General features: G+C 37.1%; 1 protein-coding gene across 1 annotated transcript in view; it reads left to right on the plus strand.

Moving 5' to 3' along the window:
• Positions 1 to 25,518, plus strand: part of RNF123 (ring finger protein 123) — a 102,749-nt gene that overhangs the window by 37,792 nt on the left and 39,439 nt on the right. Inside the window, exons 23-35 of the mRNA XM_058172706.1 lie at positions 619 to 811; positions 1,641 to 1,786; positions 2,401 to 2,484; positions 5,671 to 5,778; positions 6,719 to 6,896; positions 8,535 to 8,609; positions 9,161 to 9,248; positions 9,467 to 9,554; positions 9,746 to 9,830; positions 15,719 to 15,858; positions 16,270 to 16,458; positions 18,317 to 18,392; positions 20,749 to 20,833. Of these exons, the coding sequence (XP_058028689.1) occupies positions 619 to 811; positions 1,641 to 1,786; positions 2,401 to 2,484; positions 5,671 to 5,778; positions 6,719 to 6,896; positions 8,535 to 8,609; positions 9,161 to 9,248; positions 9,467 to 9,554; positions 9,746 to 9,830; positions 15,719 to 15,858; positions 16,270 to 16,458; positions 18,317 to 18,392; positions 20,749 to 20,833 (1,535 nt within the window). The remainder of the gene's footprint in view (positions 1 to 618; positions 812 to 1,640; positions 1,787 to 2,400; positions 2,485 to 5,670; positions 5,779 to 6,718; positions 6,897 to 8,534; positions 8,610 to 9,160; positions 9,249 to 9,466; positions 9,555 to 9,745; positions 9,831 to 15,718; positions 15,859 to 16,269; positions 16,459 to 18,316; positions 18,393 to 20,748; positions 20,834 to 25,518) is intronic.

The following is a 25,518-nucleotide window of genomic DNA, read 5'->3' on the forward strand; positions in this document are numbered from 1 at the left end:
CCTTTTGGATTTAATTTTAATCTTGCTGACTCCAGTCCAGCTTAGAATTTTTTTCAGTGAAGTGGAGTTTGCTGAATAAATCTTTTGGAAAAGGGAGGAGAGGAAAAATAGGAAATCCTTCTATGTTTCCAGTGCTCAGGATGTAGAAAGCAAAGAAATGGATTCCTGTCATGCCATATATATTTCAATTATTTATATAAACATCCATCTCACATAAGTGACTCTGAGGTGCTTACAAGATTTAAAGAAGCCCACCAAACCAAGTATGGTCTACTGACAGAAAAAACATCAAATTACTCTTTGCTATTGGTAATACACTGAAGAGAATACAAATCGTGGTTCCTACTATAGTTTTCCAGTAGCTTTATTCCAGTTATGCTTGACTGTATGAGACCACCAGATATTCTCTAGATTTTGAGATGAAAATATTTTTGCTAACGGTAATATTCTGATTAGCTATTTGAGTATCAAAGATTTGTGCAGGGTTCAAACTGGCTTTTTAAAAATTGAGATGAATTGTTGTAACTGAAAAAATACTAATGCATATCTTTGTCATTGTCATTCTGTCTTTCTCCCTCCCCCCTCTGTCCCCCTTCTCTCTCCTTCTCTCTCTCTCAGCGTCCTGCCGCTGCACTGGCAATTGGGGGAGCCTTGGCCAGGCCAAGCTGGCTCAGTTCTCCCACATTAGGGCGAGCTAACCGTTTTCTCAGTACTGCAGCTGTGAGCCTGATGACCCCAAGACGATCACCAGGTTCCATAGAGAAGGTTAAAGTCCGTACATTGAACATGGAACAACGAACAGAGGAGGACAGTGAGTAATATATAACTGTATTCTGACAATAACAGCACTAAAGAAATTTATAAAAATATAGGTGAGGGAGGGGAAATCCCCCAAATAATTGCTATGCATGACTCTGCAAGTGGAAGCAAGTTTTCAATAGTCATTGGTTATGTGCCATTAAGTTTTGACTCTTTGCCACAACATAGATTTTTACCCCCGTAACAATCTAGCCCTAAGATGTTCTTTCAAATCTGTCAATGGTGCAAATCATTGTCACTTTAACTGAGCCCATCCATCTTCCTCTGATCATCCTTCTCTTTTCCTACATTTTTCCCAGCGCCTTTTCAAGAGAGCTGGGTGTTTGCATAATGTGTCAAAAGTAGGATGTGGAGTGTGTTTCATGGCTGAGACAAGATTTATACCTCTTTTTAGTTGGTATGGGAACGTGTTATAAGGAACCCTATGACTAGTATGCAAGCTTTGTGCCTTCTGCCTGAAAGATTATGAGAACTGTATTGCACTTGCAGATGGTTTTGGAATAGCAAGTAAAGAATAGAAAATTAATGAAATTTAATTATTCTAACATAGCGGAAGAGGAGGAAGAGGAGAAAGAGGCAAAGTTCATTCCTTTGAAATACAGGTTGAAAAGAAAGAGTTAATAGAGGAGAGTGTGTGGAAGAATGAAAAACAACTGTAGACTTTTTTCAGTTTAGATTTAGTTTTAATGTAGCATGAATGGAATTCATGATTAAAATATCAGCATTTCCATTCAGAAAAGTATAGATACTCCTTTCACAATTAACAGATTCTTATGCTTAGCAGGGGCTTGCTTAGAAACTCTTCTTTGTTTTTATGACAGTTGAAGGTAGCCGTGGAAATGAGGGTCTTCTATTGGGGAAACCGACAGAAGAGCCAGATCAACCAATAACCAAGAATTCTCTCCTGGAAATCTTGGATGGAATAGTCATGATGTACAACCTCAGCGTGCATCAGCAGCTTGGTAAGGTGAGCAGGATTCATTTTAGTGGGGTTCCGAATTCTGTCTCACTCTTAGAACTGGGATGAGAATTCGCTTAATAAAGAAACGAGGATCCATTGGGAAAGGGTGGGAAATTTGTAATAATGGTTCACCTACTTTTTGTCTCATAGTGTACCTTATGGTGACAGATCCATGTTATTTGATACCTTTGGTCACCAAGAATCAGTAAAACAATAGGTATCTAATATTTTTCACTTGACAAGCAGAAGCTGCAGAGGTTCTTAAATTCCCAAGACTAGAAACAAACCTGACTGATAGAAAATGACCCAAAGCCAAGCAGGTTTCCAAGTGAGAAAGTAGCAGGTGGAGGAAGTCACTTTGCTAGAGAGCATTCTACAGCATATTGTTTTATTGCTGTTGGCAGCACCCTACCATCAAGAGGAGTCTGTTGCTGATTTGCAGTTCTCTCCTCAAAATATTAGTTTTTCACTGGTAAGAATTGGTTCTGGGCATTCCAAAATATTCTGCCGCTCTGATCACATTCAGCATTTTTGTTCTACCTTTGGTAAAAATACCATCTTTTTCTTGAATGCATTAAGAAATATCTAGCTGGTATTACTGACATTTAATTGTATTTCAGATGGTAGGTGTTTCTGATGATGTGAATGAGTATGCTATGGCATTGAAAGATACTGAAGAAAAGATCAACCGATGCCCAGAAAGGGTAAGAAACTCTTCTCTGTGCTTCATTTCCAGTTTGTTCTCTGGGAAAGTGTATCATTTCTCTGAGAACAATGCTTAAGTTAATTTTCAGAGTTACTTTAGGTTCAAGAAAGAAATCAGAATTATTTTATGGAGCCTTCCTAAAACATGTAGAGACCATTATGCAGTATTTCCACCCAATATAATTACTCCCTGAAATGAAACAGGAATTGCTTCCCTTCTCTATGTCTTCATTTAGAATCATTCAAGTATTGAGTTCTATGTTTTACGTATCAGGGTATAGTAAAAATCGTCTGGTCCTTAGCAGTTCTTAAAAATGATAAATAAGATCTCAGATGAACAACAACAGATTAATATATTACACTACTTTACTATTTTACAAAAAGAAAGCCAAAATAGAGAAATCATGTGTAAAAAACTAATGACACCCTAACCACTTCCAAAGGTGTGAAGGGACTAAGTAGTAGCCAGGTGCTGCTAATCAAATGCCCTTGATCATCATAACATGTGACTACCTCGATAAAAGCTCAAGTTTTAGGGGATTGCTGGTCTCCAGCATTGAAGCATGTGTTAACACAATGCCATAGACATTGTGATCATAGATATAATGATCTTAGAGAGGCAACTGTTGCTACCCATCAATCTGGGAAGGGTTATAAGGCCATTTCCAGACAATTTAAAGCCCATCATTCTACAGTGAGAAAGAGTATTCACAAGTGGAAAACACTGAAGACAGTTGCCAATCTTTCTAGGAGTGGATGTCCCAACAAATTCATCCCAAGATCCAACTGTGCAATGCTCAGAGAAATTGCAAAAAAATCTCAGGGTGTATGGACTTCAGTTAGCATGTGAAATGTTGAAGTTCATGACAGTAGACTTAGAAATAGACTGAACAAGTCTTTGATTTGTTTGGAAGAGTTGCCAGAAGGAAGCCTTTTCTCTAAAAAGGCAGCATGGCTTAGGTTTGCAAAGTTGCATATGAACAAATCATTAGATTTTTGGAACACTGTCCTTTGGATAGAGGAGACCAAAGTGGAGATGTTTGGCCATAACGCACAGTGCCACATTTGATGAAAACCAAACACAGCATATTAGCACAAACATACGAACCCTCGAGCACAGCGATGGAGGGGTGATGATTTGGGCTTGTTTTGTAGCCACAGAAGCTGGGCACCTTGCAGTTATTGAGTCCAAAATGAACTTCTCTATATACCAAAGTATAGTCAAATGTCAGGCCATCTGTCTGACAGCTAAAGCATGGTCAACATTGAGTCATCCCAAGCACACCAGCAAATCTAAAACAGAATATCTGAAAAAGAAAAGAATCAAGGTGTTGCAGTGGTCCAGTCAAAGTCCAGACCTGAGTCCAATTGAAATGATGTGGCGGCACCTCAACAAAGCGTTCATAAACAAAAGCCCACATACCTCAATGAACTAAAGCAATGTTGTAAAGAAGACTGGGACAAAATTCCTCCACAATGATTTGAGAGATTGATAAAGTTATACAGAAAACGATTACTTCACACTATTGCTGCTAAAGGTGGTTCTTACAAGCTATTGAATAATAAGCTGTACTTAGTTTTTAACAAGTGGCTTCTCCATTTTGGCTTTCTATTTGTGAAATAAATGATGATACAGTAGAATATGTCATGTGTGGTGGTGTTATGTAAAATTGTATTTATTTTTAATCACTGCCAAGGACCAGATGATTTTTACTATGTCCTGATATGTAAAGTCATAGATCTTAAAGAACATGTACTTCCTTTTTCACATGATTGTATCTCTAATTTTCTCTGAATTTTATATGAAGTAAGTTACTCTGAGCATTGGCCAAGGCAGCTGACACCTTTGTATTTCACTGAGCATAAGATACAATCTGTCATTGTGGCTGGGCTTTTACATTCTCATATTGCTATTGCTTTTAGGGGAAATATTATGGTAAGCCCAGAAATGGGGCAAAAATTAGCAAGGAAAATAAATTAAAGCAGAAGATAAAGCGGAGGATGAAGTAAATGTAAAAATCATTCTCTATCTCAACATCTATAGTTGGACTCAGTTTGTACTCTTTCATCTTATTCCCAATCATTCATTTGTGTCATCTAGCAGTCCATTTTTCCCGAATCATATTAAGATTGTTGCATAATTTTTCACAAAGCTGAGGTTCTGTCATTATCGCCATTCATTGGACATAACATGTGATTAATACTTACGGATTTCTAATTTAATACAATTGATTTTGTGCCATCAAGTCAGTATTACTGGTACTGATCGCCACAGGTAGATTTCTCCATGACGATTTGTCCCTAACATGGTCCTTCCAGTGATTCACTCATCATCTTTGTAATTGAGTCCATCCATTTTGCAGTTGGCTGTCCTCGTCTTCTTTTTCCTTCTACTTTTTCCAGCATTAGAGGCTTCTCCTTCGCTTATTGTGTCCAAAGTACGATAATTTGAATTTGGCTTGAGTGAAATCTCTGGTTTCACTTGCTCAATTATCCATTATATGTTTTCCTGACTGTCTATGTATTCTCAGGAGTTTTCTCCAGCACAACATTTCAAAAGCATTATTAATTTTTCCATTCTTCTTGTTCAAAATCCAACTTTCACCTCTATAACGTGTCACAGGGAATGCCATTGCCTATACGATTCTGATCTTCATAGGTGTAGTTATGTCATGGCACTTGAACATCTTTTCCAAGGCCACCTTGGCAGCTGTACTAAGTGATAGGCTGCAGCATATTTCTTGACTGCTTGTTTCTTTGCTGTTGATGATTGTCCCAGTCATTCTGAGAATTCTATTATTATTATTTTTTGGCCATTGTGCCACAAATACATCCAAAGCCCAGTTTTAAAAACTACCTTATAAATCAGCATACTGTTGGCCTCTGCATCTTATCAGCCTGAGATATATGCCAGATATATACTCTTAGTAAATAAATAAATAAATATGTCATATATAACTTACTAAGAGCTTTGAGTATCTAATTTATCTAGCCGCCCATCTATTCAAGAAAATGTAGGCGGTGAACAAACAAAAAACAAAGACTTACTTTAAAATAAAAACCAACTAAAACCACATTGAGGCAAATAAAAATACTAATGGCCTGCCCTCAGTACCTGGGGAATTATACTGTATGTATAATCTTGAATATTGGAACAGATATTGCTCTTTCTGTTTTCAATTTAGAGAAGAGATATCTGTGAAGAATTACTGAAGAGTCAAAAGGTTTTTTCTGAGAAGCTGAATCACTTGAGTCGCAGACTTGCTTGGATCAATGTTACTATTTATTCAAAGGTGAGGGGGAATGCACTTTAATTCTAGAATGCCATGGTTAAATCTGGCTGAGATAGTCCAACTCTAGTATAAAAAAATTAAGAGAAATTTTGCTATTGCTTCCTGTGTTTACACACTTTATTCCTGCAAAACTATCTGTAGAGTTTATGTTATGAAAGAATTGTACACATTAATAGCGAACTGATTTTTTTCAATTTAGTTTAACCAGAAAGTTTTAATGTAGGATATTCTTGAACTCTTCAGTTACTTTGAAAGTTACAATTGTATCAATCCAGATTTGTATAAATGCCATAAATGTGACTTGTTAGCAGAAAAAATAGTAACAGGCTGCTCAGAGTTTGAAGTTTTCAAATTGAAGCTGGCTAAGGATTCCCCCTTAACAAAGTAATAAAAAGGTGACTTCAACCAACCAGCTGGTAGAGGAGAGACTGATCATTCCGTTTTCCTCCCTCTTTTACTTCATCTCTGAACTGGCTGTAGAAGTAAAGACTTTTTTTTGCTCAGTGATTAGCATGAAAAGTAAGTGGGCTGGATTAGAGGGATTGGGGTGCTCACTCTCTCCACCAGTCTCTCTCTTGCCTACCTGGCATTCTTGGTCACCTATGACTCCATTAAATGGATACATTTAACTTACAAAGAAGTTCTAATCTTTTTGTGTGTATATGTGTTTTCAAGTTAGTGTTAATTCCTGATGACTGCCCTGCAGTTTCTTGGCAGGGTTTTTTGGAAGTGAGATTTTCCCTTGCGCCTATCCCAGGGCTAGGAGAGAATGTCTGGTCCAAGGGCACCCAGCTGGCTAAGGCAAGACCAGAACTCATGGTCTCCCAGTTTCTAGTCTAATGTCTTAACTATTACACCAAATTAGTTCTCTTCTAATCTTTGGCATGTATACGTTTTCTGCCACTTGAAGTACAAATTAACTCAGAATTCTCCCTTACAGGAGAAGATGCAAGATATATACTGGTTGTTACGGGTGTGCATTCGTACAATTGAACATGGAGACAGAATTGGCTCCCTCTTTGCATTCATGCCTGAGTTTTACCTGAGTGTAGCAATGAATAGCTACAGCGCTCTCAAGAACTACTTCAGTCCTGTTAACAGCATGGAAGAACTTCCAGGTGGGGATATCTTTAAGCTGGAATATTTATATTTTGCATGCAGAATCCAGCATGGGTAAGAAAAACACAGAATCTGGCATCTGGCACCAACTTCATTTTGCCAACAACTTTTTTCCTGCTAAAATAAACGGATCCATGTTAAATGGCCCTTATGGAAATGGAATGAGGGTCCTGAGATTCAAAGAGCCTATCTTATGGTGTTTTGAAGGCTCTGATAACCTGGCTCTTTGTCTGAGCCTGTGGTGAGAGTGATTGAAATCCCCTGTGCTTCTTTTTCCCTATCCAGTTTTACTGTCTCTGCAATCTTTATTATTTTTGGTTTCCTTGTTTTTTTCTTCTTTTTAAATTTATACCACCCAGAGGTGCTGGGAGTCAGCAACATATTCATATATATTATCACTATTATTGTTATCAATATGCAGACAATATGTCAGAGGTTTGTATGATAGGGCAATGATATTTTCTCAGCCAGCTGAGGTGTCCTATGTTTCTTATATAGCACACAAATTATGGAAGTAATGCCATTCCATAATTCTAGGTCTGATAATATTTTCCTTATTTATTTTCACTTAAATAAGTAAATAAAAGTTACTTCCTATCCCTTCCTGAGAAGAAGGAAAGGTGATAAAAAAAGTCTTAAAAAGATATAAACTTCTTTTCCTCATAACTTTTTCTTTGTATTCCCATTATTGAAATGGATAAATGCTTTTTTTTTTTTTTTAAATCTTAAGATATTTCCTTTCTAGAACTGGAAAAACATTATTTTTGTTCACTTTTTACAAATGCCTTCCCTCCTTGATTCTGGATTCGGTCATGTTTTCTGCAGTTACTCTTTTTAGGAATTAATGTAAAATTTACTTCTCTTCTTATAAAATGTTACAGTATGTAGAGATATCTCTCACCACAGACTACTGTAGATTGGAATTTTTTTATGCACTCTGGCCCTTGAGATTAATTTTAGATGATTAATCAAGATAATTCGGACAGGTTGTTCTAGATTCTATTTGATGTTCCCAGTTTGAATGTCTTGTATGCATTCCTCTGCCTTAATGTTCCTCTTTGTATTTCACCCCAATTTTGGAGTAACAAGTATAATCATTTTCACAATCTAACACTGGGGGTAACTGAAATTCATACTTGAATGTTTGTTGTCAAGTATTATTTTTAAATAAGAATATTTGTTGTTGTTTGAAGACTCTAATGTTATAGCGGGTAGCTGGTTCTGCATGGGATTGAAATGTGTAGAAAACATTACATAAAATATGTTATGTCTTTATTGCAATAATCCAGAAATACACATAAAGCTTTTCATAAAGTGCCCATATAAATGTAGAGACACTCGTGTATATCCAGGAAAATCCACACTAAATAAAATTAGCTCAGTACAAACATCAGTCATGTAGTTGCATGGCAAATTTGCCTTGAATGGGGAAAGACGCAGACTTGCTATCCTTTGTTTTTGTTTTAATCATTAAAAGCTGGATTTCTGGTTTGCCTCCCAGGAATTCAAAACAAAGATTACAGTAAATAAAAAAAGGTAATTGTGGACATTTGTTTTATTGTACTGTACTGGTGAAAATGCAGGTGCAGAAATTTTCTATACATTTGCAGTCTTTAGTATTTGGAACTTCTTTTCAGGCTATGAAGATACATTGACTCGCCTCGCTGCCATTTTAGCCAAGCATTTTGCTGACCCAAGAATTGTAGGCACAGGTAGGTCACTCTTCTTTTAAGGCATGTCTTTTCTTGGTTGTAAGCCAGGGCTAGTGGGGAGTGGGGAACTAGATCCCAATTGATCAGTGGCAGTGACAGAAATACTGGGGAGGATTAAAAACAAAACTGGGTGGAACCACTTATTTTCCCCCTCTTTTTGATCTGTTTTTGTGATCCTCTCTCTCTTTCTGGGATGGGAGAATAATTTTTGTCAGACATTCTTACTGAGGCTTTCAAAATGACGCTGAGAGTGATCTGAAGCTCAGTAGGATGTCCATGATGGGCTGTGGAGAATAAAAACAGCAGACTAAATTCATGGTTATTGAATGTTCTTTGATTTCCGGTTGTCGTTTTGGGAATAGCAATGGGGGTGTTGCTTCTTTTATATATAGACTTTCAGTCTAATGCAGAATGAAATCATTTATATCTTGTTTATTCCTTTGTCTTGGCTTCTTGTCTACCTCCCATTATTCCAGTAAAAATGCTTTCTCATAACCGGAGTTACAATTAAATTTTCTGTTTCATTAAAATTCTCTCTTTTTTGTATTCAGACATTAGAGACTCCCTAATGCAAGCATTAGCCAGCTACGTTTGCTATCCCCACTCACTTCGGGCTGTAGAGAGAATTCCAGAAGATCAGTAAGTGCTTGGTTCTTTCTTCCCTGAATAAAAATGTATGTCCTAAAACAGGTTGCCTTTTTTCTTCCTTAGGCTAGGCACAAGTTTTGTAATTCCCTATGGTTCTTGCATGGATGAAAATGGCCTCTTCTACTTTTTTGCATTGTGTTTCTACTCCTCTCCTGCCTTGTATTTCTCTCTCCCTGTTGAGGAGCTGATTGTTTGTCTTATTTTGGCAGACGAATATCCATGATGAGGAATCTGCTGGCCCCATATGAGCAAAGACCTTGGGCACAGACTAACTGGATTCTTGTACGACTGTGGCGTGTAAGGATAGATTCTTTTTTTGTTTCTCAGCTGGATTAGCAGGGTCAGGTTGCTTTAACACCAGCAGGTGCCCTCTGCATGAATTCTCCTATTACTGTTTGCACACTTATTTCTGGTGAGAGAGTCTCAGATTTTCTTGTGAAAAGTAATGGAACCAAGCACCTTTCCCCCCTCCCCCCCTTTCCCTCTAGGGCTGTGGATTTGGATACAGGTACACACGGCTTCCTCATTTGCTGAAAACCAAACCGGAAGATGCCAATCTGCCAAGCTTGCAAAGTGAGTGGGGAATTGGGAATAGGAAAGTGTTGCTTTCCCCCCTGTTCTGGTCAACTGTTAGTTCTAGTAGCAAGAGAAAACAGTTTTCTGGTATGAATGTATATGAATATCAATTATGCCACATTCTGGCACTTTATTTGATACTACAGAGGTTTTACTGCCATTGCCAAGCAGGTTTGACAACTGGAAGCTCATGATGTTTAGTAGTTCAGTAGATATGTTGTCTCTTATTCCGGCTGAAGCCCTTCCTTCCCCATGGCATTTGTGCTGTTCCCAGATCAGCTTGGCATACATGGTCATGTTTATTGGGTGGCAAAGACAATAAGTTCTGCCTTTGCTCTAGCTCAGACAGAATCACCAAGAAAGCAGTTTGGTGATGTGAATCTTAGAACTTTGAGGGAGATGCTTATGCTGTGGCAGGAACATTTGCCTCATCTTAATGCTAGAGTTTTCTTCCGTCTCCATGGAGTTTTAAGCTACTGAGAGGCTAGGCTGCAATTTTGCTTGTGTTTAGATGTGAGTAGATATATGTGTCAGTATTTCTGAACTTTAGAAATACAAAATGTGCAGAACACAAAGTAACAACAAAGAGAAAACTTTGGCTCTGCCCGAGTGCCATTTTCTCTACCCTTCATTTGGTCAACCGGGGAAAACAGATTAGCTTGCTGTTTTTTTGATATGTTTAGATTAGCAAGAGACAAGACAATTATAGTATTTTTTAAAACTGTTTGTCTTCCTGTTCAACTCCCTGGGTTGTTGTTGTTTTTTTGCTTCTAAGACTTTAAGAAGACCTCAATAATTGTCAATCCCTCCATAGTTTTCAGCATGTCACCAGATACAGTCTTAAAATTCCAGTAAAAATTGTACAGAAATTGTAGTGGAATATGATCAGATAGGTGGGCAAAGTGTAAAACGTTTTTTGAGTTTCCCAAGATTATAAATTAAACAGTAACATTAAATGAATGTAAAAGACTAAGATTATTTGGGGGAAGTCTTCATTAGGGATGCTGTAGACCTGGAAGGCTGTGCCTATCCCCCCACCCCTTTAAGGAAATGGCCTTTATTATATGTAATTCTGTCATGCACTCAGCCAATAGATTAATACTATATACAAGTTCATTATTTTCTTCCTTTATCACATGGTATTCTAAACTAAGACTACTCTCCCAGAATTACCACATTTACGATTCTTTTGCAAAAGTTGTTTGGAAGTTTGAGAAATTGTAGTTACAGGCTGTAGGGGGAGCTTTGGTTTCTCTTTTTTAGCAAACCAGAAACATGCTATTCTACATCTGTCTAATTTTCTATTTTAATAGTTGCTATTTTAATTTGGAAGTCCTGTATTATTCTTCGCTTACTTGAATCACACTTGTGAGATTAGGTTGATATAGGTTGTTATTGTGTTAAAAAAGAAATAAATTCCTCCAGGTTTTAGATTGGGCTTGCTAACCTTGTTAATACTGAGAAGCCAAAGTTTTAGGAATTGGGAATGTTTAGCCTTGAGAAAAGAAAAATGAAGGGGTAATTCGATTCTAGTCTGTAAGGCCAAAACCTGCTCTTTATGCCTACAGCATTCAGGACATGAAATTGTGTATTTAACCCATAGTATGGACACATTTTGGTTGAATGTTACTAAAGCAAATATACTAATAGCAATTTGACAGAGAAATGATAGGTTGTGCTTTGTTAGGTATGTTAAAACAAGAGAGCTATCTGACCAGAATGTTTTTTATTGGAATTCCTACACTGTATATAACCCTTCTAGACTTGCAAGGTGATTTGCCATGTAAAGATGACTTTAATATTTAGCCCTTTATGCTCAGTTCAAACAGAAGTCTCAAACTCTGTAAAGTAGCATACAACCTTTGCTTTTTTCTAAACATTGGGATGAGGCGCTGCTTCAGTGTGGTTGCTCCTTTTCTAGTTACTCCTGGGCTCCAGGCAAAGCTCCAAGCTCCAGGCAGGACTTCCCCCAGGATATGCTGCTCACCATAGCTTGTGGTCCTGGCAGTTGAGTAATAGTGCTCTTGACCGCTTGTAAATTGCTGCCAATCTCCAGACGTCACCTCCACTTCCCTGTCTGTATGCTTTTGCTTATCATCTTTCCTGCTACACGCTGCCCCCCTTCCTCACTTAGTGTTTGCTTTTCTAAGCTAAGAACCTGGGTGGGATGAGGCTGCCTCTGGACACCAGCACATTCTTGAAAATGCCAGAGTATGGCTCAATTACCACAAGCATCTGCAACACCAGCTTGGATGCCTGGGAATAAAGATGTGCATGAATGTATAAACTGTATCAGGGAAGTGGGCTAGAGAAAGTTTCTGCCTGTCTGCAGCTGCTTTGCCAAAATGCAGATAGCAACCCTAACTTCACTCCCTCAAACTGCACTGAGAAGAGACTGGCTTAATGGTCTTCAGTGGCTGTTTCCAACTCTGACCATACAAAACACATCTGTGCATTTGATAAGGGTATTTGAGCTAATGAAAAAATTTCTGTCCTTTATGTACAGTCATTCCGAGAAATCATATAAAGCAAGGTTAAAAATTATTTATCTTGCAGCTCAGGAGAAAGTGGCAGCAGTAATACCCAATTACTCTTTCTTTAAATAAATCAGCATTTTTCATCTGTATACCATAATTTCTTTATTTCTTGGACCTAGGAGTTATTTCTTGGTAATATTCAGACTAAATTTCAATGGTAAAAGGGTCCTTTTCTCTTCTCTTCTCTTTGCTTTGCTTTAGACAAGTGGTCAGTTGTAAAAGAGGCTCAGCCTTTGGAAACTAGAGTAGGAGGGTAAGGCAATGTGATTGGATATCCTGAATGATGGCCTTAAAAGTTGTATTTATGTTTATGGTGATGACATCATATATGCATCAAGGTGGATGAATATACATGCTTTTAACTGGAGGGCAGTTTCTGAGTGAGTGCACAGCCGGCATATATGTCTGTTGCCTGTGTGCTATTCATCACACATTCCTCTTATAACCATGCCATTTACTGTCCTTTTCATTTTTATTCTTTCCTGCCCCCTTTTTCTTAAACTTCTCCTCCAGCAAACACATAACTGGAAAGATCAGAAGATATAGTTTCTGCCCATCAAAGTCATGTCCAATTCTGATTCAGATATGTAGTTTAGTGGGCTTTGTTGAGGCTATTGTGGTGCTCCATCCCTGCCATGAGCTTGTGAAACCTCCTGGGCCATGGTACATTTTTTCTTCTTCTTTTGTTGCTGGCAAACTCTGACAGTTCGGTATTTGTTTCTCTGGGAGGCTCCAAAAGATCTAAGGCAGGCCATTAGATCCTCATGCTACTGATACTTCTCTCTGCTATTTTGAGGTGTACAGTCTTGAATAATTAATACCAAATTAATTGAAGGAGATGGCCTAATTTAGCCCCAAAGGGAACGAGCCTTCTCCATCTCCCCAAAGTCTTTCTTATGTGCAAGGAGAAAGAGGATATAGGCAACTGCAGAAGGTCAGGTGTTCTCTGGTTTTTACCTTGGTATGGAATTTCTGAATTTGAAAACCTTCAGGTCTTTCTGCCTGGTAGGATTGCTCATGTATTTTTAAAGTACCCTTACTTCAAAATGATTAACATTTTCTTGGATTTTTCAATCTTTTGATCACAAATTTATTTATTGAGGGACAGTTTATGTACATTTCCTTCAGCATAGGGACAAGATAGGGACTTTTTTGGTAGCTTTTACAACAGATGATCTGATCCTGTGTAAAGAAAAAAATATCACCCAAGAGACATGCTAGTAAAATTCCGTGCTTAATACTTGTGTGCTTACTTTATTCTATCTCTTATAGTTCTTTATTAGGTAGTTCTTCCATCCTGTCTGAGTTTTTGGACCTGAGGATTGCTGGGAAAGTTTTAAACAGTTCCTGTGACAATGATTGTTTGTCAGTTGAACTGCAAATAGGCAGTGTCCTAATATGTGCAGTATTTTGTGAGTAACATTTAGTTAAGAGATTGTACCTGTCTGAATGTGAACTCAGCTAGATTGTGGAGAGATCAAGACTCAAATTTAGCCATAGAAGCTTACTGACATTTTGAGTCACTCATTATCTCTAAAGCAACTTACTTCATAGGCTAGTGTGGGTATAAAATTGAAGACAGGAGTACTGTTTGCCTACCTTGAACCTCTGGAGCAGTGGCAATAATAATAATAATAATAATAATAATAATAATAATAATAATAATAATAATAATAATAATAATAATAATAATAATAATAATAATAGCAGCAAAATATGAATGCTGCATTTTATTTAGAAGAAATATCATTACCAAATTGCCTTTATACTTGGGGAAACATTATACATTGCTATACTTTGTAAAAGAAAATGCTTCCTCAGTGCTGATTTTCTTTCCTTATATTTCTAAAACCTGTAGAAGAATGTTTGGAAAATAGAAAAAAAAGCATAGAGCTGTAAGATCTTCCTTTAGCTGCCCCAGCGGGTGTCTCTTTCATCAAAGTTGACCATTAGAATGTTGTAAAAGTGTATGATTTGATTCAATATCTGCTTGCTCTAAGTTTTCTAACGCTGCAAGGAGAGAAGAGTAATGTAGAAGCAGTCACTTGAAATTCTTTTTCAGTTGCTTTTTCAGCTCTGCCTCATGGACTGTAACAGCCTGTTTCAATGTGCAGTGTTTGTAGGCTTGGTGTCAGGATTCATGAATAGACTGAATTCCCCCCTAGATTTCTGACTTCCTGTCTTTTCTTTTTAAAAAACAGTTAAATATTTACTTGTTTGTTTATAATTATAATTTATATGATTCCATAATGTGACCTTACCACAATGTATAACCCTCCGTGAAGAAGACCTGCAAAAGAAAACTAAAGTTTTAGCCAGTTTAATGAATGACCTAGGGGAGCCATGACAATGGAGAAGAGGGAGAAGTGAAGCCTTTCAACAGAATACTCCTATAGATAAGAAACGTGGCACAGGGCTATTACTTAAAGGCTTTCCCCATTTCCATGCAAGTTTATACTCCCCCTGTACTTATTGCCCAAAACTACTTAAAAACACACAAAAACTGAACTTATTAAAGTTGGGGGAGATTAAGAGCAGCTGAACATATGATTGCCCAAGCTTCATTTAGGTGCCACATTTTGAGAGAACGTGTATGCTTCAAGCTTGAACTTTCCTCTTTAAATCAGAGAGATAAAAAATATCCCTTCAGATTTGCTGCAAGGGCATTATGTAAGTTTTAGCCTTCTCTGCATACTGAAAATCTGCAGTGACAGAGAATGTTTCATCATTAGGAAGTTGAGAATGACATTTATGCTGGGTCAGTTGAGAGAGGTAACAGTCTCTCCATGCAATACTGCAGTGTAACACTCCAGAGAAATATTTCTCAAGTATCAATTCAGAATTACAGATCTGTGATCAACAACAAATCCCATCACCACATCACACACAAACAACATTTTTACACTAGAATTTGTTTCTAGACATCAAAACAATCTGCTCAGATGGGGGCAGGAAGGTGAAGAGGAAGGCATAGAAGTCAGAAAAAAAGGACATCAGCAGATTTTTGCCTCCCTGAATTAAGTTGCTGGTACATACAATTTGCTATTTTTGCTATTTTTCAGCTCTTGTTTCTTTCTTTTCTTCTCCTTTTTCCATTGTCCATTGTAAAACTTAAAAGTTTCAACTATTAAAACTATAAAAAGATTTAATAGAAATGTTTACTGTTAAATAAGAAAAGAGAAAAATGAAGAAAATAAGAAACAAAATGAAATTGCTTATAGTACAAGATGCACACCTGTGAATGCCAAATGTATTCTAGCTTTTCCCCACTTTGATGTGATTGTAGGTTAATGATTTCCAGCACTTTCTCATAGTGAGGACTTTTTTTAATCTGCTGTTTTCTTACAGAGCCATGTCCATCCACCTTGCTGCAGCGACACATGGCGGATCTGTTGCGCAGTGACCAAGAAATGGCACCTAGTTTCCTCAATAGTGTCCTTAACCAATTAAACTGGGCCTTCTCAGAGTTTATTGGCATGATTCAAGAGGTGAGTCTATGGTCCAGCATAAATCTAATTCCAAACAAGTAATAAGATACTGGATTTATCCTTTATTAGGGGATAGCAAAATCGGCAGAGGTTCTTAGGAATGCAGGGATTGAGCCAATTTGCAGTTTAGTTGTGCAGAGAATAGATAGTTTGGGTTTGTGTGAGAAAGGCCCGTGGGATATGCCATGTAAGAGCCGTAGAGAGGTGTGAAAGGAAACAACAAACATCAGCCTTGCTCTACATGTCTAGATTTTGTTTAACTTATACCTGGAGTAACCAAAATGTTCCAGGTGTTATTTTTGCTGATTACTAGCTGAATCAAAATAGTTCAACCTTTCGAGATGTGGTTATTTGTTCTGTGTTTCCCATTTCTTCCATCCCCTATTAAGTTGCATCCTCTTGTCTGGATAGATCCAACAAGCTGCAGAACGCCTAGAAAGAAACTTCGTAGATAGTCGCCAATTGAAGGTGTGTGCAACTTGCTTTGATTTGTCAGTGAGCCTTCTCAGGGTCTTGGAAATGACTGTCACTCTAGCTCCAGAGATCTTTTTGGATTGGAATCGTCCTTCTTCAGAACTATTACTCAGGAGACTTGCACAGGTATTTTTGTGTGTGTGGAATATCAAATACTTCCTGGCACATATACGTAATTCAGAAAAATACTAATAGCTAATGACCAACTCATGTCACAATTCACAATTTCGCTTCTGAATTGCCTTCTAAAAAGTTGTCTAGCTGGTTATCAACAGATTGGAGGATGATATATGTAGAACTACCGGATTTTTTCTCTTCCCCAATAAAATTATTTTTTTTGCAGTCATTACTTGTAATGTGTTGCTGCAAGAGAAATATCTTGATTTTACCGTTCTTATTTGATTCTATTTAGAAGAAAATAGAGAGAGAAAATAAGGAGCCCATGGCGCTTGGTGAGCTTGGTTGCTTTCTTGCAGATACTTCATTATCCAAACTAGGTAACATCATCAGGGTAGCTAGGACTAGCACTGATCATATTATCTAGTTTGGGTAATAATACATCTGCAAGAAAACAACCAAGCTCACAGAGCACCAAGGAGCCCACGTTTCAATCCTGAGCTACACATATTCTCCTTTATCAGAGAAAAGATATACACGCACATTTAAATGCATGCACAAACCACATTGTCATACCGGTATATCTTTAAATCTCTGATAAATCATCCCAATCTCTTTCTCCCTGCTTTCTTCTTTCAGATGCCATAATGCCTTCTTATATTTAGTTAAAGCCTCTAGATTGAAATACATCAGTAAATCATCCTTCTTGCCAAATATAAGAACATATTTAAATGTTGCCAGATCCATATATTCAACATGAAGAAATAGGGTAGATGGCAATGATATTAACAGGAAGCAAAAGGCATATGCATAAACTGGGATACGTTTGTACAGCCTCCTTTTTCAAATATTTCTGGAAAATTGCTTTGTCACATACATGATAATGATACAGATAGCTTTGTCACACACATTTGGGCTTCAGCCCAAACAACTTGTTTTTTACATTCCAAAGTTAACTATTAAAAAAAAGGGCTGTGACCATTTACACTACATATCACTACAAAGTTTTTATATTCTATACATTTTATTTCACCAAATTTTAACTACGTCTAAGTCTGTTTTATGGTCACAGTTCTGCACAAAAAAATTCTTTTTTGTATTTTTGTATTGTTTTATTTATGTTTTTGTCTTTCTGATTGTTTTAAAATTAATAAAATATAAAAAAAGGGAGGGAACCTCTTGGAAGCAATCAATTATTTTGGTTTTTTAAAACAGTATGGTCTTTGAGACTCAAGGTAATGTGTCCTTGACACATAATCTTGTTGGATTCTGTTATTTGCTATCCCCAAAGTCCATAATCCAAAAGAATGAAGAGCTAAAAATATTTATTTCACTGGAAATATCTAGAACCTAGATGTGATTATAATTTCACAGCTGGAGACTCTGATCTGCTGTCACTGTTTCATTGAGAGCTATGGACATATTTTCTGGACTGTTATGAGGGTTGGTATCTGCTACTATTATGTTAATATTCATCAAAGGACCTACGGGCATCTGGCCACTAAATGCTCAGTACCATTCAGTTGCCCCGATGCTAACCCGATAAAAGGGATTACAGGGCCGTAAAAAGAAAAACAAAATGATTTAAGGACCTAAATTCAAACTATACAGAATACTGTGATGCATTCAGGCCTTTCCATTCAGGGCTGACTTTTTAATACTTTTTTGAAGATTGAAAATGCCAGAGAATAAGAATAAGCAACCACACTTAAACTTCTTGCTCATGCCATTAGCCAAATTCAATGTTTCTACCATATGCACAGTGTTAGATTGTCTGAGCTTTGCTGTTCAGTTGATGAAGCAAGTGTGCAAGCAGAACGCACTCAACTCTATTTCTGCATTCACTCTTCTTTCCCTTTTCCTACAGCTATTAAATCAGGTGCTAAATCGTGTAACAGCTGAGCGGAATTTGTTTGACAGAGTGGTGAATCTTCGGCTGCCAGGTAAGCTGCCTTTTTTTCCTTTTTGCAGTCCTCTCCCAAAGAAAAATTGTATCTTTGTGATAAAACACATATTTTGGATATCCCAGGATTAAAATGTTTAGGAATCAGATGATAAAAAGTTCCCTAATTCTAGGGAGCCATATGGAACTCTTCTATTCAGTCTACATAACATTGGGCTAAATAAGCAAATAATGTAACCTGGCATAAAGTATTTTAATATCCCTGTTTATTGAAGATATTCCCCTTGGCTCTCCTGCTGGTTGAAATGTATCTAAGGCTCTTAAGCATTTTTGGGGTCTTCACAACAACTTCTCCCATTTCCAGTCCCTTGGGGAAAGAAATGAGAATTTACATGAGGAGTAATTCTAGGCCAACTTTTTACCACAGATTGTGATCTCAGTGTAGTTTACTCTATACCTGCTTTCTTTCTCAGAGGTCATTAATATAAAGACCCAAGAAGCGCATCTGAAAATGAAAGAGAACATCTAGTCCTTCGGAAAAACTTTATGCTGACTCTCCCTTGGTTGCTCAGAGCTACGGCTATAGGATGTGAGATCTTTTGGCTCTAAACTTTGAGGAGCCATTAGAGGATGGCCATGTGCCTGGCCTACTCAAGGCCAAGAGATCTGTTCTCACAGCAAGGGTTTTAAAATACGAAGTAATCCATAGAGAAGAAATATATCTTGGGTATGCCCCAAAAGCTAATAGAAATACTATTGAATATGCATAAGTGCATTTGAATGCAAAACTGTTTTTATATATTTATAAAGATAACGTGATATACAATAACAAAACAATACAATAAGATATACAACAATCTATCTTGTTGAAAAGAAAATAATGTTATTAGACATTACAATTAAAAACTAAAAGCTAATAGAAACTAATAAAAAGTAGAAAGTGTAGAAAAGAAACAAAAAAAAGAAAACTAACGTGTGTTTGTGTGTGTGTTTGAAAGGGAGAGAGAGAGAGAAGATGTAACTTGCCCCTTCATCACAAGTATAAACAATTTTAGTAACATATCAACAACAAATGATTTGTTCTTCCCATATCTCATTTCTTATCTATGAACAGGTTTGTCATTCAGGCCTGATTGGCAATAGTCCATTAAGGGTTACCAGAGAACAACCTACCTTTTTAAATCTTAATCAGATAAACTAACTTTACATTCCTTCTCTTAACTTTTAACAATCTTGATTTTTAATACCTTCAAATAATGTCCTAAAAATTAATATTTTTCCTTTTTCTTTGTCTTTCCTCGGTAGAACCTTCAAAATTGTAGCAAGCCTCCTTTGTAAAGCCAGTATAGAAAAATTATCCAGGTCACTCTCCTGAATTGTATTTGTATGTTCCTTTTAAAATACCAACCAGTTTCAGTTGTATATCCAATATATCATCCTTCTCTAGATAGTTCTTGTAGTCTGTAATTTTTAAATATGCTGCTGCCCTGAGAAATGGCACCTCAGGCCCCACATCCAATGATACCAGCACCATTGTGCCAAACCCTAATGGCCCTTGCCTCCCTACGCTCCACAGGAGCTGCTGTGCCCCACCTACTTTGCATTTTTCTTCAACTGCTGAAAGGTACGCCCAGACTATGTGACGTGGCTACTGACCATACCAGGCCTTCTTACTGAGGCCACTTTGCAATATTCTCCAAGCCAGGTCTCATTCTCGCCTTAGGCTTCCGAAAGCTTCCAAATATCCACAGTGTTGCAGTTTTTTTTCAGGGTTTTTTTCCAGGTATCTTTGTAACTCTAGACACCAAGTAGTGATGTTCGGAAAAACAAAGTGCTCTCTCTATTACTAGTTGCTTGCCTCTTAAAATTTGTGAGGAGAAGACTGTTTTATCTTTTTATATATGTATGTGTCCAAATGGCTCAAAACAGAGAGGAAATGGAGTTTAGCTAAAGCAAGAGTGTCAAACTCAAGGACAGCGGCTCGCATCTAACCCGCGGGCCGGTCTGGGAATAGCAAAGAACCAGATCACAATGCTTCTGCTAGTGAAAATGGGGCGGGGGGGGGGGGCTGCATGCAGGCCTCCTGCATCCTGTTTTGGCAAACAGGATGCTGTAGGAGGTGTCCGTCCCATCTCCCCAGCTGGCCGTGGAGAACTACAATGCTGATCCGGCCCTCAAAGAAATGCAGTTTTACACCCCTGAGCTAAAGACTTAAAACAAACCCCTAATTGAATTAACCAATAATTACATTCTAGATTCTTAGCCGATGATATTACTTGGTAAGGATCTATACTAGTTGGTCTTCATCTGTGCCTCCATCAGGAGTCATAAAAGAGGCTCTCGGAAAGTCTGCATTGTTATTAATATTTACTTTGAACCTCTGCTCTCTTCTGTAGGACTGGAAAGTGTAGACCACTATCCAATCCTTGTTGCTGTGACAGGAATTTTAGTCAGGCTCCTTGTTGATACTGATTTCCAAGGGTAAGTACTCTGTTATTCCACTCTATGGATTGATACATTCATTTCTTACTTTCGAGTTTGTTTATTTGCTACTGTTTTATTTAACTGAAATCAATCGTTTTTTAATACTGGGTGTGGATCCTGACTTAGTATTTAGTGTATCCTGAACTTCCTATGCAGAGTTTATTATAAGGCAGAACAGTTTTCATTGTATCTTATACTTCTCAACTAAAATATGTATAAAACTACTTAGGACAGGCAGCTGGGTTAGATTATTTTGGGATTCACTTCCATTTTTATGAAATGTAGAAAAAATGCTTTTTTTCACGTTACCTTCTGTTGTTTTTCTAAAGAGAATGACATTTAGCCTAAAGACAAAGAAAGTCTATGTTTCACCCTTTTTGAGGCTGTGGCAATAATGTTTCTCCTATACCTGTTAAATGTTTCTTCCTTTACTTTCCTAAATTGGGCATTTTTGTGTTTGTAGCAGCAAATACATTAGATCAGAGAGTTCCAGCCTTTATTTCCTGAAAGGCATATTTGGAATTTTGGCCAGCACCTTGCTTAAGAGCAGCCCAGCCATCTGCAAGAGAAGGAGAGAAAAAGAAACAGATTTCATGCCGCTGCCTGATAAAAGGGGTTGGGGTGGGGAGAAAGGTCAAAATGAAACCTTGATATAGTGAGGAAATCAGAATGTAAGTGAAAAGAACTGAGAATGATCCAGTAAAGGGGACATAGAAGCGAGGAGACCAAGATTATCTCAGAATTGGCCTCAGTTCATCTGTAGCATGTTTATTAGCTTCTCATGTCATCTAGTTGGGTAATGAAAATATTGAAAAATCCTGTAGCTGGCCAACACCCCTGTCATCCATGTTCTGTTCTGTTTTCATATTTTTAAAAAAATCAGTTGCTGCATGAGTAGTCCCTTAGCACATTTCACATTAATCACGTCTCTGCAGAATTCAAAATGTATTTTCAACTTTTTATCTTTCAAAGACCCAATTTGTCTGAGAATGCATTAGTGGATGAACCCTTTGCCCATGTAGTCCATCTGTAAGCTTTTTCTTTCTGCTTCATTATTTTGCTATACTACGTTAAGCCAATTCAGAATCTTATCTCCTGGTTTCTAGCTGGAGTAAGACCCTAGCTTCTTTTGAATCTACTTTTCAAAATTTAAATGGAATTGTTATGAAATATGAGAATAACATTGAGTGATGAGAGGGAGGGATGCTGCTTAGAAAACAATCAGACAAGAGATGGGGGAGCTCTCAGTGGCTTAACGGTCAGAGGAAAAAAATGAAGAAACCCCCCCTTCCTGTTTAAACAGCAGTTAAAAATGGTTGTGGGAGAGTAGAATCATATTTCCTATCTGGTTTAATTGGGAGGGCTGACAGGAATCTGTAATTCCAGCATAGCATGAAGATGGGTGCAAATAAAAATTGTTCTGATCTTGGCTTGTATGATCATCTTGATTCCAAATATTTGATCAGTGAAATTTTATTAAAGCAACAACAAAGATAAATACGAATACATCCGTTAAATACAAAACTGTTCATGTTTGCTAATAGTTAATTATGAAATTGACTTGACTTAATTATGCTGTTAACATACAGATTTTAAACTGTATAATAATCCTATAAATGTTATCTATGTAATAATTATTGCATTTTTTACTTCAATAGCTCTAGCTAGCATGGAGTTGTGATTTTTTTAAAAAAATATTTTAAAATGATACAAAATGATGTAAGGGAAACTCTTAAAGAACTCAAGATGTGAAATGCACTCCTGGTAAACAGTTATAAAATCAATTCTTCCAAGTTGTTACTTTGGCATATTTGGGGGTCAAGTATCTTTTTAGAATGCCTGAAGCGTAATCCATGAGAAATTTTAATTTCATGTTTGCCTGTTTTATGTAGCTCTGCAGATAGCTATCAACAGCTGAGCCCAATCTGTCTAGGCACTTGGTTCTGTCTCTAAATAATTTCTGATCCTGTTTCCTCACCAGTGCTTTCCAGATAGGCACAAATCAGCCTATTTATATCCCTCTCCTGTGGTCAAAGCAGTGAATATCCCTAAGGCTAATTGTGCCAAGCACCTTGTTATACTTCTTACATAAAAAAAGAGATTTTCATTTCAAGCTTAGTATAGCAGAGACATTTAGACTAGTCTGCAAATAAAGGCAGATGTCACCAGGTGTGCTTTTTAAGTATATTTTGTACTATTCTCTCTCTCTCTCTCTCTCTCTCTCTCTCTCTCCCTCCCTCCCTCCCCACACAAATACACAAACACTTCATATGTGTATGTTTATAAAACTGGTTATAATACATGAGAAACATTCTTAGAAGTATAGTGCTATATCATCTCAAAATACCTCCCCCCTTATCTATGTATTTGGTGAAGGGATCTAGCCAACATAAATGGAAATAATAAGCTTGAAATTTGGCTCCAGTAGCAGTTGTTTTTTTTGCAGTGCTGGGTATTTTGCTGATGAACTTTTCTATTTCTTTGGATGAAAGAGTTCTAATTAGTAATGGCATTGTTTGTTACTCAGCAAAACCAGAAGCTACTATAAATCCTTTATTTCTTAATTCCACTTCTAAGAAATCAATTAAAACTGCTCTAAATAGTAGTTGAGCCATTGTATACATTCTCACTTTAATATGTTTAAGGAATGTATACTACAAACTGAAAATTGTTGAAGGCAGTTAAGTGAAGAAAGTATTGTTTGATATCATATTTCAATAATTACTGTCATTTATCTGTCATATTTGTATATTGCACACTCCTGGCAAAGCGTGCAACTTAGTGCAATTAGAGAGGTGCAGGACCCATGTGATAGAACCTAAGATGGACATCAGATAGCTTCAATTTCAGTTTATGTATGTGACATTGAAAGGGACACGGTGGCTCAGGGGCTAGGACGTTGAGCTTGTCGATCGAAAGGTTGACAGCTCAGCGGTTCAAATCCCTAGTGCTGCCATGTAACGGGGTAAGCTCCCGTTACTTGTCCCAGCTTCTGCCAACCTAGCAGTTTCAAAAGCATGTAAAAATGCAAGTAGAAAAAATAGGGACCACCTTTGGTAGGAAGGTAACAGTGTTCCGTGTGCCTTTGGTGTTGAGTCATGCTACATGACCACGGCCACATGACCACGGAGACGTCTTTGGACAGCGCTGGCTCTTCAGCTTTGAAACGGAGATGAGCACCGCCCCCTAGAGTCGGCAACGACTAGCATGTATGTGCGAGAGGAACCTTTACCTTTTTTATGTGACATTGAGAAAATAATTGTCACAGAACAGATGGCAGAAAAGATTAGGCTTTCTCAATTTAATTATGAACTTCCTGTAATGGATAAAATTACAAATTATACAAAAACAGTGCATTATGACGGATCAGAGGAAATAAAAAAAAATTTGCTTTGGGAGAGCAAAAATAAGTCTAGGCCCATGCTACAAAACTCTTACCATATTTAGTAGAGTACTTGAAGCATTCTTAGTATTTTTGACATTTGTGGTTGGACTCAAAGTTAATATTATGTGAGGTATACTCATAACTACTATTTTAAATTGGAATCTTCTGAAAAATAAAGATATTTACCATGTGTTTAAGCCTATAGAAGAAATTGGATGAAACCTGAATTTTAGTTTTGAATTGCAAAATGACTTTTCAGTCTGCAAAACTTTTTTTTCTTTGCTTCAAAAATGTGTTTTGAAGAGATTGCTTGAATTATTATATTATTTCTCCATTTGACTGTTTATAGCATACAATTCAGCTCAGATCACATCCATTTGTCAATGCATCTGACAGGATCTTGAAATGGATATTTTCAATAGCTTTCTATGGTTTGGAAATCCTAATCTACTCGTTCCTTCCTGGGTTACAGAGGAGCTATTAAGAGCTAGCTTTTCCATTAACCCAGATGGAAGGCATGCTGTAAATGTTGGGATGCAGGGGCGGATACCTGTTTTTCTTTGTTTTTCCATGATTCCTTACAATGAAGTTGGAAATTTTAATTGCTTTTTATTGGGGATACTGTTTTTTATTCAAGGGATTTTTAAAATGATGTCTTGATTGCTACCTGCTCAGAGCATTCAGAAATTAGTATCATACAAATATAGTAAGTAAATAAATAATTTCAGTCAAGGCTTAGACTTCATGTTAAATGTTAACTGAATATTCATAAGTTAATTTCCAATCTTCTGGTCCAGAGGAGAAAAGAAAAATATTGTGAATGATTTGAGATCAGGTGGTATTTGATATCAGGTGGTATTGTCAAAAGAGAACTGGTTTCTGGGCTACTGGTATTAAATGGATTATGCCTCAGGTTTACCAAAAAGTATATTCAACCATATCAGCTTGATCAGGAGTTATTGACTGACTGAATGGTTTGATTTGTCCCCACTGCAATCACAGGCAGATCAAAACAAATTGTGGACAGTCTTAAGAACATGAATGTGCTAGTTTTTAATTAATCCATAATACCTCACACAGGTTAAAAACAATTAAAAACTAGTCAAAAATGCAAGCATGTAAAACTTTCCATAATCTATTTAAAAGACATAAAATCATTATCAGCAGCAGAATCCATTGTACATCAGTTCAATACAGCCATTATAAGAGCTGCCCACTTTTTAAAAATAACTTTTTAAATAAACTGTGGGAATAACATATTTCAGCAAAACATAAGATCATATGACATTTTAATTTG

This window comes from Ahaetulla prasina, chromosome 2 (genome assembly GCF_028640845.1).
Source record: "Ahaetulla prasina isolate Xishuangbanna chromosome 2, ASM2864084v1, whole genome shotgun sequence".
Classification (NCBI taxonomy): domain Eukaryota; kingdom Metazoa; phylum Chordata; class Lepidosauria; order Squamata; family Colubridae; genus Ahaetulla; species Ahaetulla prasina.